The sequence below is a fragment of the Phaenicophaeus curvirostris genome, chromosome Z, assembly GCF_032191515.1.
Source record: "Phaenicophaeus curvirostris isolate KB17595 chromosome Z, BPBGC_Pcur_1.0, whole genome shotgun sequence".
Lineage (NCBI taxonomy): Eukaryota > Metazoa > Chordata > Aves > Cuculiformes > Cuculidae > Phaenicophaeus > Phaenicophaeus curvirostris.
In genome coordinates, this window is record NC_091431.1 from 26153026 (window position 1) to 26168372 (window position 15347).

Here is a 15347-nt window from a genome sequence, read left to right on the forward strand (position 1 = left end):
GCAATAAAGGGAATTTGTCAAGATTTAGTACGCACTAATCGGGCCTATCTTTAATTACTTAAATCGGTTTGCAAAGTCCATCCTATTCTATATACAGGGGAGTTGCTCAAACACATGCATTAATTAACCTTGTTATTTTACAAGAGCATGGGCTTTCTTTTGAAGCTTTTGAGGAATTTTCTTATATAGCACAGAGTATAAATTATTTTTAAAAAACTGAAAATACTTCACTAGCATGATTTTAACTATAGCGAGTGTGATGCAGTCTGTCCTTTATTGTCTCTCATTTTAAATGCTAAACAAAAAGCACTGAATAAAATCCTAACTTAAGAGTTTCTGGTGTGCAGATTTTGCATGGCTGACATTACCTGTATCTCTTCCATCATGGTGGAATTTGAATATTCCCACTGATGGGCGCAGAAGCATCTGTTGAAGTCTCATGCCTAACAGCGAGATTGAGTGCACCCTCAGCAAGTTTGAAGATGACACCTGGCTGAGTGGTGCAGTTGCCACACTGGAAGGATGGGATGTCATCCAGAGGGACTTGGGCAAGCTGGAGAAGTGGGCTTGTGTGAACCTCATGAGGTTCAACAGGGCCGAGTGCAAGGTCCCACAGCTGGGTCAGGGCAGTCTGCATTTTCAGTGCAGGATGGGGGATGATGTGATTGAGAGCTGCCCTGCAGAGAAGGAGAGATGCTGGTTGATGAGAAGCTTGACATGAGCCGGCAATGTGCACTCGCAGCCCGGAAGGCCAATCGTATCCTGGGTTGCAGCAAAAGAAGTGTGGCCAGCAGGTCAAGAGAAGTGATTCTGCCCCTCTGTTCCTCTCTTGTGAGGCCTCATCTGGAGTACTGTGTCCAGTTCTGGAATCTTCAAATAAGAAGGACATGGAACTGTGGTAACGGGTCCAGAGGAGGGCTACAAAGATGATCTGAGGGCTGGAGCCCCTTCCCTATGAGGACAGGCTGAGAGAGGTGGGGTTGTTCAGCCTGGAGAAGAGAAGGCTCCAAGAAGACCTTAGAGCAACCTTCCAGTACCTGAAGGGGCTACAAGAAAACTGGGGAGGGACTGTTTGCAGAGGTTTGTGGTGACAGGACTGGGGGGAATAGGTATATACTGTAGAGGGGCAGATTTAGACTAGACAAAAGGAGGAATTCCTTCATGAGAGTGGTGAAGCGCTGGCCCAGGTTGCCCAGGGAAGCTGTGGCTGCCCCATCCCTGGAGGTGTTCAAGGCCAGGTTGGATGGAGCCTTGGGCAGCCTGATCCAGAGGGGAGTGTCCCTGCCCATGGCAGGGGGTTTGGGACTGGATGATCTTTGAAGTCCCTTCCAACCCAAACTATTCTATGGTTCTATGATTTCAGTAAAGGCCTTGCTGTGCTGTAGTTAAAAAAAAATAAAAAAAAAATCTGCTTTGGTTCTTGCTTCTAAGAGGCAGCATTTTGGACCCTCTAAGGTAATTTAGTAGTGGGATTACACAGACATCGAGCACCGGGGGAGATCTCGAGGCGCTTCATGGTGATGCTACTTTTCTGTGTGACGAGCCCCATCCCCCTGTCTGTCAAGACCCGTGACAGGGGGTCTGCCTCGGAGGAAAACGCGTTTCCGAGCGAGGGGCTCGGTGGGGAGCGTGTCTCCGAGCCCCACGGGCAAACCCGTGCGTCTTTAAGGCAGGCTCCTCCTCCCCGCGGGGCTCCGGGGGCCGAGAGCGGGGGACCCCGCCGAGGTGTTTCATTTCCGAGCGAGGGCTGCGGCGGGACGGGGTCGGGGCTGGCGAAGCTCCGGGTGATGCTGGAGGGGCGGCGGCAGGCGGAGAGATTCCCGCATCCCGTCCCGGGGCGCAGGGAGCGGAGCGCACCGGGGATGCTCCGTCGGCTCATCCGCGGATGCTCCGTCGGCTCATCCGCGGCTTTCTTCCCCCTTGTAGCCTCTGCTGGAGGAGGGCGAGACTTGGAAGGAGTGTCGGCTCGTCCTGCAAGTGAGCGGCGAGGTGAGAAGACCTTTCGCAGCGGCTCCCCCGCTCCTTTCCCTCGCGGATCTGTTCCTCGGGTTTCCCACCTGACGCCGCCTCTCCGCACGCTTTTGCTTTAAACAGTAATTGCTTTCGTAACGGGAATAAAAACACCCATATGAGGGGAAAAAAACAAGCCTTATTACTTTATTGAATAATAACAACCCCACTGCCTGTATTTGGCGTGGGTAGCCTGGAACAACATTCCAGTGAGCGGCTGGAAATAAGTCTCGTGCTTGAAATAGGAGGTGTAAGGGATGAAGTGCTGAGCTTTTCCCCAGGATTTCTGCACACTGAATGATAAATTTCCATTTGGCAACCTGATCTGGCATCCGATACATTCTTTGAGCAAGATGCCCTTAAAACTGAAAACTCTAAGATGAAGAACTGACACGTTGACCACGCACAAGTAACTGAACAGATTACACAAGACCGTGTCATACTGGATGGGAAAAGTGCTTTTCCACTTTCCTGTGCAGCAATGGGAAAAAAATGTCTTAATTCTGTTTATATCTTCTTACTAACGCTGACTAGCTGTGCTCAGATTGTATCTTCTTCCTAAAAAAACCGCTGTGGTTTTGAACTCCAGGTCACAAAATGGATTCAGACAAACCAGAGGATCAGGAAAAGCAGTAAAAAGAAAAGAAAGCAAGATGAAGTCATTTTCCAAAAGGTAAGTGTCCATGGTGTATGTTTGTGTAAAGGGACAACAAGCGGCACATCCAAAATGCTTTCCAATAACATCTTCTTAGACTCCATGGATGTTCTTTAGCTTCTTTGACAAAGTGATAGGGAAAGGGTGTTATAGTAAAGTTTCAGTGTTGTCATGCCATTACGATGGAAAGAAATTAATGATCTTTTTAGATGTCTGTAATTTAGCAGACAAAAATTCCCTGTATTTGTATTTAACTGAAACACGGAGGAAGAAATAGAAGAGTGCTTTCTTCAGAGAAACCAATAGTATTTGAGAGCTTTTGACAGGAACTGTATCAGTGTTAGCAAATTTAGAAATACTGGTAGCTGAGAAACAGTTTTCATCGTGGATATTGGGACAATAATGGATGTGATATATATGTTGAAACAAACATTCCGACTGTGCTGTTGGCTTTTTGTTCAGAGTGTGATTTCGAAAATTATCTCTTTGAAATAGAGATTTTGATTTATGACAATGTGCCTGGATGGTTATTTTTGAAATTTCTACAAAGAATTTATAAAATAAATACAACATAAATTAAACTATTTTTAAACCAGGGATTTTTTTTCTTAGCTGTTGTGTTCTATAATGTTGAGTTGACCATTTTAATCTCAGGTTAGAGAGGTAAGTAATTAGCTGACGCTTTTACTAAAAGCTGTTTTCTGTCATCTGAAAAAAAAAGAAAAAGAATAAAAATGCATTTCCAAATGCATTATTAGAATGGGGATAGGGAGGTTGTTCACTTTGGTTTTACAAACAAATCTCTAATTTCTTTTTTAAATGCTCGCTACCTTTAAAGGATTAAAATAACAGTGTGCTGTTTTGTCAATGCTTCTAGAATGTATGATGTATCATTGCTGTTGCTGTAGCCAAATTCTTGCTGATAGCATGACTACCAACTCCTGGGATGTGTTGCCTTAGTATGGACATTGCAGTACATGGCAAATGTCTACAAATTGCATTGTTGTGTGTGGAGGGAGGGTGATTTGCCAGCTCCATGATGAGTTAAAAACCCACCAAATAGCATCTTTTACTTCATTACTTCTTTTTTTGTAACTGGAATGCATCGTTTAGGAAAGATGTTCTGTGTTGTTATACTTCAGAATGACATAATCTAAACAGAGATAGCATAAACTATTGCACTAAATAATTCCAGTTCTGTTTATATTTCCGTATGAGAATATTTCTTTGTGTGTATGTGTGGCGTTTGTATTTACAGTCATTTTCTGTTAAGATGAAGAAGAATTTTTTAAGTTTAAAAGCGTATCATCATGCATGTGAATTTCTGAGTAAAATGCATTTATCATACAAATAGCCCTTGCACAAGCTACATTCTGCATATTTTAAAGTCTACCATTTTTAAATGATACAAAGTAACTTCCTGCTACCTTTTAAGAGTAAGCTTAAACTTCATACCTTATGCCGTTACGCCCCTCCTCATCTCTTTTTATTGGAGAAAGCTTTCTCAGTGCAAACTCCTTTGTACCGACAAAATTCCATTTCTCTTTGCGGGGGATTGCTCTGCTGCTCCATGGTTTGTGAGAGATAACTTCAGCATGTAGGCTTACTATTTTTGAAATAAAAAGCCTCATGTGTTTAACCTATGGTTACTTACTGTTTTTTTTTCTTGAACGGTAATTCTCGAGCAGGTCTGTGAGGAGAAATTTGAATTAAAATTCAAGGCAAGAATACACGTTGTCTTCTAATATCTATAATTGCTAATAATCCTTGGAGATTCAGTGCAGATTTGCGTTGGCAGGGTACTTAACCTCATGGGAAGGAAAAGACATAATAATAATCTTACCTTTAGCAGTGAAACCATTGACTAGGCACCAAGGATGGGATTCTTCATGTTTCTTAGAAGTTTGATCATTACAATGGTGATTTTTCCAGTATAGTTAGAGGTGGAAGAGGGAAAAAAGTGTAGGGGACCTCCCTGATGCTGGCAGAGCTTTATTGTATTATTTGCTTTCAGACTTGGTTACGACTAGGTTTCCAACATGGACTTACCAGGCAGTGTGGTGCGTAGTCAATGTGAATGGTGCTAACCTGTGTTCCACTAGAATTCTCATTTTTTAACAGTATTCATACTGGCATGTAGCAAAAATGGCATCCTATGGCAGTTTAAGTACTGCTTGGGGGATAAAAAAGACAACAAGAAAGAAGAGAATACATAATAGAAAAATAAGGCACCCTTCAAGCAAATCGCAGAGGTAGGAATAAAACCATAGATCAAGATGGAGGAGGTGAGAAACAGAGCAATAAGTAAACAGAGAAATCAGAAATCTGGTACAAGCTTGTATCACAAGTATAGCTAAAATAGGGATACTGACATATGACACATCTAAAAAACTGAGCTTTGCCTTGATCTTTCTTATTCTTTCAAAACAAGCACTAACTTATTAATTGTAGGTTCTGAACTTTCATGTGCCTGTGCTGTCCGATTTTCCTCTATTGTATTTTTTTTCTTTACGATAGGAAGTTCTATTTCTAATATAAGATGGATGACATTGCTATACTGAGACATCGCCAAATCAAAGCAACTGCTTCTGCACCCAAGTACAAAATCTAGGATAGAAAAATAAATCTGTATGGAATAAGTGAAAGGATTTTGAATGAAAGGTTGCTGACAACTGCCGGGGAATTGCTTCTTGAAAAAAAAAATTGCCTTCTAAACAATTAAGTTTGTAGAAGCTGACTTTACGTACACATATGTGTATTTAAAAAACTTTTGAAGAGACCATGTGCTGGATAAGAACTGCGTTAACTGTTAATGTTAATTGCACTCAAGGTGCATAAGAAGCAGTGGGGAACCTGTAGAAAGGTGTGGTGCTGCTCTCCAGTATAGAACCACACTGGTGAATTAAAGCAGTGTAGCAAATTCAATGGGTGAAAAAGTCTTCCTAGTGAAGTAACTAAGGATTCTTGTTCTTTTGCTCTTCTCTCTTTTTTTTTGGGGGGGGGGGGGGGAGGGGTGTCATTTTTTTTCCCTTTGAACTTTTTTGCTGCTCTCTCTCTGACGTTTTGGGTTTTTTTTCTTAGCACCTTTTATTAAAATCTTTCCTGCTTCTTTTTCATCCCTCCTTTTCTTTCTCTGTTCTCCTTTGTCTCCTTCGGTCACCTCCAGTACTGTTCATTACTTTCTGTTTACTTTCAGGCTCTTTCTATTTCCAAAGATTCTCTTGCTTGCACATACATAAGTTTAAACCAACTCACCCCTTGCATTTCTGGTTTTGTCACCCTTCCTGTTCTTGTACATTTTTTAGTCATTTAATCTTGCACTGTCTCTTCATCTTGTCATTTATCTGGTCAGCACATCTAGCAAATCAGTGTATGTATCAAGACAGAATTTGCTTATGTGAGGGAACTGGAGAATCAGAACAGACCTTGTAAAGAGTCTGTTGGTTAAAATTAGTGTTGTTTTATCATGAAGAGTGTAATAGGAATGCTGTGTTATTATTGGTTTTGTTGTTGTACTGCACTGTGTCTGCTTGAAAACAGATTCCATTATCCGTGCTGGTGCTGAGCGTTAGGCAGAAGAAAATGATCTTTCACTCAGGCTAGTGGAATTGTAAGCATGAGATCCATATCCACAGTAGGATTCAAGGGGAAGCATTTCTTTATTAGGAGACATTCACTTTTACCTGAAGTTTAGCATTGAGCATAAAAGCCATTTTGAAAGTTTTCTAGTGGTATAAAAGGTGTCATAGTATGAGATACCAAGCGTAAACAGTAGTTAAGGAGAGCATTGAAATATATGTGTATATATGTATATACTAGGTGTGTGTATATATATATGTGTGTATATGTGTGAATATATGTATATATACTAGGTGTATATGTAGATAAGGAGGACAATTCATCCAAATGATCAAAATTATCAAAGCTGCACTTTTCTGTTTCAGTTTTAGGTTGATTCTATACTTAAACTTAGAGGAATAATTCAACTTTTCCAAAAATTTCTGCTGCTTTCTCAAAAATACTCTTTTTAAAGTTTGCCTGCTCGTTTACTATAAATGTGATTGTCTTAGATTTTTTCCTGTTGGTTGTTGATAGTTTTTCTCACTCCAGAGATTTACAATTGTCAGTGTTTAAGCTCTGTTATTAACCTGAGGAAAAACTACTTTGTGGAATAGCTGTTAAGTTTGTAATAAAAAAAAAAAATCAAACCCAACACAGTTGTGATACGTATGACTAATGCTTAAATGCTCTAACTATTTTGGCCTTTTAACAACTAGTTAACCAGTGTCACTGAGACACAAAACCAAATCTCATAATTTATTAAAATGAGCTGCAGTGTTACACTTCAAGCAGAAATTTTTTTTAAGACTTAGCAAAAATAGGTAGGGAGGGGAAAATATAATGTGGTAAAAGAGAGCTTTTTTTTCCTGCTAGGGAATTTATTCAGGATCATGTGCTTCTGCTACTTCAGTTAAAGGAATATTAATATGATGCATTAAAATTACTTTAAAGTTTTAGTTGCTACGTATTTTTCATTTCTCTGAATGAATGTTTTTACTTTACTCTGTCAGACTGAGAATCAAAGCAAGGATCAAATCTAAATACATCTCTTGCGTGCAACGTACAGCGCTTAGTAGTTAGAAGAAACATGGTAGGAAGTTCTAAAGCATTCATCAGAGTGTTCAGTTGAGTCATTTGCTCTACGTTACTTTGCCGAATTCTGTTAATCTCACAGAACTCCCTAGGAAACCTGTAAATATTTTTGCTGGCTTTCACTGATTACAGGTAACATGTATAATTCCTTGGAAAACAGGGATTCAGACAGAAAATGTTATACTCACTTCACATACCAGAGCTGAATTGCACTAAATTTTGTTAAGCTATCCAAGAAATAGAGCTTATAATTTAAAAAACTTCACCCCACATACATATGAATATAATTTTAGGCCATTAAAAGGAAACATTTCCAGCACCTTAAAAATATCCGTATTTATAGATTGTTTGCAAGCTGTAATTGTATAGCTCAATTTTTAGGATAGTACTGCTTGAAAGTTTAGATTTTGTAGAACAAGAAAATACAATATCTATATGTAAAAAATAAGAAATTAAAGTAGAATTTTTGGTTTATGCATAACACTAACTTTTTTAAAATCAGTCCAATTCTGATCTCAGTATCTGCTGTATCATGTTTTCAGTGGTGTTGTGTCAGGGTCTTAGTTGCCGTTCTAATAGCACTTATCTCTATTAGCAAGGAAATTTTTTTGCATAGTGCTTTTCACATTGAATCTTCCAGATGGATATTATTATGAGGTTGTCAAAGGGTCAATGTTCCTATTAGGCCACATTCAGGACACATTTTTAGACCAATGAAGCAGCTCAGAACCACGCATCTGATGATGCACCCACTCCCTGTCAGGCTCTGAGCTGACCATTTCTAAACTAGCAGAACTCAGGCCAGCATGGCTATGTGTTGAAATAATTTAAGGTTTACAGATAATTACATCACTTGTTAATTATAGCAGTCTAAGCCAGCAGCCATCCGGTGCAGTGAAAGATTGCGGTCACTTTAATGTAAAACACAAGGTTTGTGTGGGAAACTAAAAGGGAGTTTTAGTGGGGAGGTTTTTTTCACTTTTGATTTGTAAGAAGATTTAGTTATATGCCTGTGATGGAGCATTGTTTGGCAATGGTCTCATTGGAGCCATTTTAACGAGGCAGTGTTTGTGCATCATGTGATGCTAACAAGATGAATTACATTACTGGGATCTACTAATGCCACTAGCTTTTCAGTGTGCTGTTCTTTCTAGTTACAAAGCCCTGTTTTTGGTGGTTGAAATATGCCCCTTTTTACCTCATCTTAGAAATACCTTTTGTCTTTAATAAATCATTAAATGGAAAATGTGAGAAGAGTTTTGTTCTTTCCAAAATAGCAGAAAAACAAAAAGCATTTGGTTTTTTTAATTCTTCTCAGATGTCTGTCCCACCAGTACAGTGAATTCTGAGTGGTGATGTAGTGAGTTTGGGGAGCAGAAAGGCAACTGTCACTTTCAGGGCATTTGCAACTAAAGCAACTTGCTACATGTGGAAAAAGGTAGAACACTATATTCAAATGGTCGGTAAGTTTTTCTTCTGTAGAAGTTTCTATAGATTCTTCTGTTATTTGAGAATATACACTTGTGCATGGCAGTTGAATAATCTGCATGATTTAAATGTCTCTTAAGTTCTTTATGTGACTGGCTGTAATGACTCCAAAGGAGGTTTAATGGTCGGCTGGCTCAAATGCTTGCTTTCTTTCAGTCTTACATGTGTTTTATTTCAATCTTACATGTGTTTTGTTTCAGTCTTACATTTATTATGCAGAAATAAGCTTAACAATCAGAAAGACGCTTAACAATTTTTTGATGACCAGTCTTAGCTAGTGTCATCGTTCTGTGTGGTTTTTCAGTTTAGATGATATTCACATACATGTATAGTAAAAGCATATATGTAGGAGTCTGTAAGAGTGGGCGTAGTTATTTAGAGAAACATATGAGCACAGAGCACAAAGGCAAAACCTTTTATAAAACAGATTAAAAAGATTTTGGTAGTTCTTAATCTGCTTTTTGATGGCCATAGTACTACAAGTTGTCATGGGTACAACATATAATGCTGTCATTCTCTCTTCCCCTTCCACCCCCTCAAGAAGGTGTTTTAGAGGAGGAAGGTAGCTCACTGTGGAAAGAAAATACATTCTTTATTGCTTTATTTAAACAGACAGAATTGAATTCTTACAGGAGTACAAATTCTTCTGTACTCATTTGGTATGTGCTGCATATATTTTCTTGTGTTACTTATCTTGTGAGCACAAATTGAGTGATTGCTCGCTATTATCTGCTTCAGCTTTGCTTACAGTTTCGTGAAACCTCTACGAACATTTGAAACTAGACTACAGTATCTCAACATTAACATGGATATTTACCCTATATAAATATGTGCTATGTAAATATAGGAAATATTTTTGATCTGATGGGATATGAGACACAAGCTGTCTAATACCTGTTGTTTTGTTGGAACTGAAGTCTCACTATGGATAAAGAAACATAAAATATTTTCCTTTTCTCTTTGTACTATTAATCTCTGTTCTTGTCTTACACTGAGCTCCACCAGGCATTCTTCAAATCTGAACAGCATTATTGAAGTACAGGGTATTAATAGTTATATTTTCCACAGTTTCATTTCTCAAATAATGGCCAGTAACAGTTTACTTAATAAAGAAGGCACAAGAGTTTTGTTGCCCTCTTGTGCTATAACCATGTTCTAGTTAACAATCATTTTTCAAGAAAAGCTTTTATTTTTATCCAGAAAAATTGTTATGGAAAAGTAGCCTAGGTAATTACGTTGTTATGTATGCCTTTCTCCCTTTTCTGCCTTTAAATTAGGCATCCATTGGACATTGTCAATGAAACTTGTTAGTGCTTTAAATGTGCCATGTTCCTGTGCTGTGGGGAAAACCCATATAAAGGCAAGGCAGAAGTGTCAGCTTCATTTCTGGTAATCCTAGCAGGCGCATGATGGGGAATATGTTATGACTGTCCCAACCACGAGAAACATTTTTGTGGGTGCAGTGAGCCTATGAGATGGTCTGGTCATGAGCTGTAAGTTCCTAAGAAATTGGATTTCATTACTGTGTCTCACAGAATTTAATGTTTTAGTTTTGTGATCTATAGCCAACATATTCATGGGATTGCATGCACCAAATGTGGTAAAGACCCATGTAATTAATTTGTCTTACAGTTTGTTTCCTTCTTCACTCCTAGCACAAATACCTGAGAAAAGAAGAGACTTAGGACTTAGCTTGGAAGACTGATGAGTGTCTTGCTTATGTTCCATCATCTGTATTGCAAAACAAATGAAATAAAGCTAGAGTACTAAGTGTTTCCATGCTCAATATCCTGTTTATGCCAAAGAAAAGATGACCAGCTCAGTGCCAGCTCTGCAGTAACTACAGTTGTCTTGGTTTTGTTTAAATTCAAGAGGTTTCTCTGTGTTTTGGCTGTACTTCATATGAATTCAGTGAAGCTACTCATGGATATAAATGCTTTGTTGAACCAGGCTGTAGTCATTCATACTCAAGATCTTCTTTTGAAGTGAGCAGTTTTGTGATTGAAGAGGAGATTTGATTTCTTATAATTGCCAGGGTGCTTTTTACTGGGAGAGGTCTGATTTTTTTTTTGGATCTTACACTATATGTTAAACCACTGGCGGGGGGGGGTGCATAATATATCAGGGTGGATAATTGTAAAAATTTGTCTTGGGCTCTATTTCCTCCTACATCCTGCAGTTTTTCCTCCTATCTTTTGCTTGTTAAAACAAAAGTAGCTGCCCTCTGAGTGTTTGTCAGTTGATAGTGTGAGAAACCCACAAAATTTATAGGTTTATCACCCAAATTTGTCTTCATTATGGCTTGATAAATATGTCCTGGTTTTTGACAACAGGTATTACCCTGAGTAAGCCTCTGAGGTTTTCGAATGCTTATTAAGAAACAGAAGGAAGTAAAAAAAATTGAATTTTATCTTTTCTGGATCAGAAGCAACATAGACATTCATATTTAGGAGAAGTGATTGCTTGAGGAGACTAGGAAGCCAGAGAAAGTGATTTCACTGTATATGGTTTTACAAATAGTGATATATGTACAGAAGATACATTTTAATACTTTTTTCCCAGTAGAAGTAATTAATATATCATACTTTTGTTCTAATACACTCTTTTATTTTGTAACATCTGTAATATTTTTCAAGGAATTAAACATTTTCTCTTTTTTTGAAGAGGTACCAATCTTGTTTATCAGCACAGGAGAGGAGCCAGACACGGCAACAAAATGTTTTTCTGTATTACATGCATTGCTCTGAATTTTACAGCGGCACAAAGTTGCAGGGTTGAGTTGTATGGAAGTAGCTGAGAGATTCTAGACATTTCAGAACCTACTTCCTGGTAGTGTGAAAATACAGTTTTAATGCAACTGTATGTTTACAAAGTGTCTTTTACTTAAAAGATTGTGAAGAGCTTGTTTTATATAAGGACCTCATTACCATTCCATGAGATACCTCAAAAACGTGTAATGCCTCTCTTAAAAAATCTCTGTCCTTCATAATGGAAATGAGAATACTTATCTTGATTTTTAAAGGGGATAAAAATAGTTACAGAGATGATAGGCATCTTGTCTAAAGATACATAAGAAGGTTGGTCAAGGCAAGGAAATGGGCTGAAATCATCAAGTTTGGTGTCCTAACACAAACCTTCACCTGCGGGTTCTCAGTGTTACAAATAGCAAAGAATTAAGCCACACAATTCTCCATGAAGGAGTTAGCACTCTATGCACCAGAGTATGGACAGGTTGGTGATATCTTAATCTGTAGCAGAGAAGGGAACAGAAGCTAGTGTGACATTGTGTCCCCCGTGATGGCAGCACAGCGAATATAGGGGTGTAACAGAAAAGATGAACTTGGTTGTGGGAGAATTCATTCTATCAATATTTACATTGCAATAGAACGTACTTTCTACTAATGAATTAAGGCTATGATTAGTGGTTTCTCATTAGAAGTATCAAATATAAGTGTTGGTTTTGAATGTATTTTAAAGGAAAGTAATTTAATGGGCAGCTATTTACCTTTTTGCTTTTGACTGTCTAAATTAATGTAGGCAGTCCTGTAATGTTTAACGCAAAGGGAGAGTAGAATAATCCATAAGATCTTGTTAAATCATGTTTTTTTCAGTGCATATAGTTTTGGTTGTAAAACTTTCAGGCATGGTACGGTAAGGTGGTGGGGGCATGATACTTAGTTTAGAAGCCAGGAATACGCCTGTATGTTGTGTCTGCGCAGCACAGAAAGAGGCATGATGGACAATTCTGTTCCTGTCTTATTAAGCTGGATGTAGTGCAGAGCTGGAATCTATGATACAGAACATTTGCATGCATAATCCTTTACTCTAGAGGTTTACTTGTCCTGATAATATGTTTGTTGCTTTGCAACTGTGTAAGACAAAATATTATAGAGTTAAGTATCACATGTGAATGTCCTGTGTAGTGATCTAGCCTTCTAATAAAAAGTAGACATAGAAGTAAATATTTAACAAGTTGTATTTAATTATAGCTATCTGGTCGGATTATCAGATTCTCTTGTGGTTTGTCAGGGACACAGTGACTTTTTCTGAAAACAAACCATTTTGTACTTCCAGGGTGTATTTCATATCTTGCACTTGTTTTTAATCAGCTAAAGCTCATGCATGTCCTGTATAGGAATTTGTTCGAAGTGTTTTTAAAAACAGAGGTTGTGTAATACCAATGACCTAGATGGTGTGTAGACACTAAGTCTTTTCATTTGTTTTCTCTTGCGCAGGGCAGTGAGACAGGAAGCATTCTTAGAATTATTTTTAGATTTTGAAAAGTCAATCTTGATTTCCTCATGTAACAGTAATGCCTTGGCTAGGCCTGAAAGCAATGTTGTTTACGCTTCCATGGTGCCATGTGCTTGCAATTTTTCCCTTTATTTTGGGTGACTGTGTTTTTTTAAAGAAAGTACTCAGAAAGTTCCAGTTATATAGGATCATCATAACAGAACTGTTTGGGTGTAGAAAAAAGCTCTTCCTGATGTGGCAATGATTCTTCTCATTGTGGATCTAAATCAAACATAGTAAGTGGTTTTATTTATTGTAGTCTAGTGAGATGATAATTTCTAAAAGATTATTTTCTTGCGCCATAATTGTTTTGTCTTTATGACATTGCATTTGTTGTGACAGAAAGGTGGCTGAGCAATTAGGAGCCAGGAATTCTGGTTTCCCTCTTAGCATATATCCTGCTTATTTTTGATTTAAGCATTCAGCTGAGAAGTGAGCTATAGATCCCAATGCATCTTTATACCTAGGTCATGGTGCTGCTGCTGCTTTAATCGATGTGTCCCTCTTTTTAAACTGAAAAGAAACTGAATGCATCAGTATGCTTCTGTAACCCCTACCATTGCTCCTCATTCTACTTCCAGTGTTAAAATCTGGAAAACTTTTACAACAATGTTTTTTTAATACATGCTTAAGCTGCAGAACTACTGATACTTGCTCTTATTTTTTTCTACCACACAAATGAACTATGCTGTGCAGAGAGGGTAAGTGGCTTCAAGTTCTGCATCTTTGTCATGTAAAAGTATACTTAGGGAAGTCTTGTGTTACTTGTTGGTCAAGTTAATATTTGTAAAACATACTGAGATCAGTAGGTGTAGTGACTTAGAGTTCAGGGAGTTCCTGTTGTTATGGGTGTCAGAACAATAACTGATAGTTTCAAGTAAGGGAGTCAAAATATTGTTCTTTATGTTAGACATCAGCTTTTCAGTACTGTATCCAATTTTTTCTTGCAATACAACCTGATGTTTCCAAATCATATGCTAGCCAGTGTTTTACTGTATTCCTTTCATCACTAAAAAGCTAATGTTTTGCAGCTTATCTCTTCCCGCGTCATCTTCATCTGAATGCTTTTATTAACCTCAAACATTAGAGTAAGACAAACGATTAACATGTTGTAAAAACACCTTTTCATGACATAATAAAAATCGCTTGTGTCTCAGCAAATCTGCTGTGGAGAAGAATTACTTCATATGAGTTTTACTTGGCCATAACCTTATGAATATCTGTTAAAAGTTTATGAAGACATGGACAGAGAAACATTAACTCTAGATTACTGACCCACAACTTTTTAAAAATATAAGATAGTTCAGTATTAATTACATGGGAAAAACTGTAAAGTGAGAGAAGTCAGATAATATACCATCAATTTCATTAGTGTGATTCTCATTATATTTACAATTGTTATAAATTTTTAATTCACAAAATGGGAAGTAACCAAGCGGTGAAGTATTGTCAACACAAGTAATACCTTTGGGATTTTGTAGTGTTCACTGCTACTGATGTGTTGGCTGAGGAGATATAGGTAGGCACAGGAAAGGAATTGTAGAAGGAAAGTTGAAACTTGAGGCTTTTTTTTTTGTGTTCCTCCTCTCCATCCAGTAACTGCATTCCCCACTGGAGAGGCTTCTGTTCTCCTGTGGGGATGTGGGACAAATAGCCCCACTGTTAGCCTGAAAACCAGTCCAAAACTGGGCATGGAAGCAAAGTTGCTTTAAATTACAGGTAAGGAGAACTTGGCTACTTAATGTGTTGTGTTTGCTTTTAATGTTAAGGAGCTGGGAATGAAAAGATACATGAAGGGAATGTCAAGTTAAAGATGCCCTTACAAGGATATCCTTCATATTCTGGAAGCTAGTATATAGTGCAAGTGGGTTTGGGTTTTTTTTACAGTTTATTGAATGTATTGCCATCTTGGCTTAGTTAAGAGTGGACTGGGTGGCTGTTTTGTAATGCAGACTCTTTCCAAAGCACTGGCTAAGATTTGAGAGTAAATCCAGCTGAGTTCCCCTAAGGGTTCAAGCTGAAATTCTGGCTTTCATATTAAATTAGGCATGGTTATAAGACAAGAATTATTTGAAGTTTTTATGAAGCATGTGACTGACAGAATAGGCAACTGGGACACAGTTTTCATGTATGTTTTCTTTGTTGTGTCTAAAATATATTTAGGATACAAAAGGTTCTTATTAAAGGGACTTGAACAGACATTGATAAAAAGATTTTAAATCTTAAAAATAAAACCCAACACCTTCAC

The 15347-nt window shown here is 38.1% G+C and overlaps 1 protein-coding gene across 1 annotated transcript in view; it reads left to right on the forward strand.

Annotated features, from left to right (window-relative positions):
* Positions 1-15347, forward strand: part of AOPEP (aminopeptidase O (putative)) — a 187457-nt gene that overhangs the window by 102897 nt on the left and 69213 nt on the right. Inside the window, exons 13-14 of the mRNA XM_069880603.1 lie at positions 1927-1989; positions 2600-2683. Coding sequence (XP_069736704.1) covers positions 1927-1989; positions 2600-2683 — 147 coding nt within the window. The remainder of the gene's footprint in view (positions 1-1926; positions 1990-2599; positions 2684-15347) is intronic.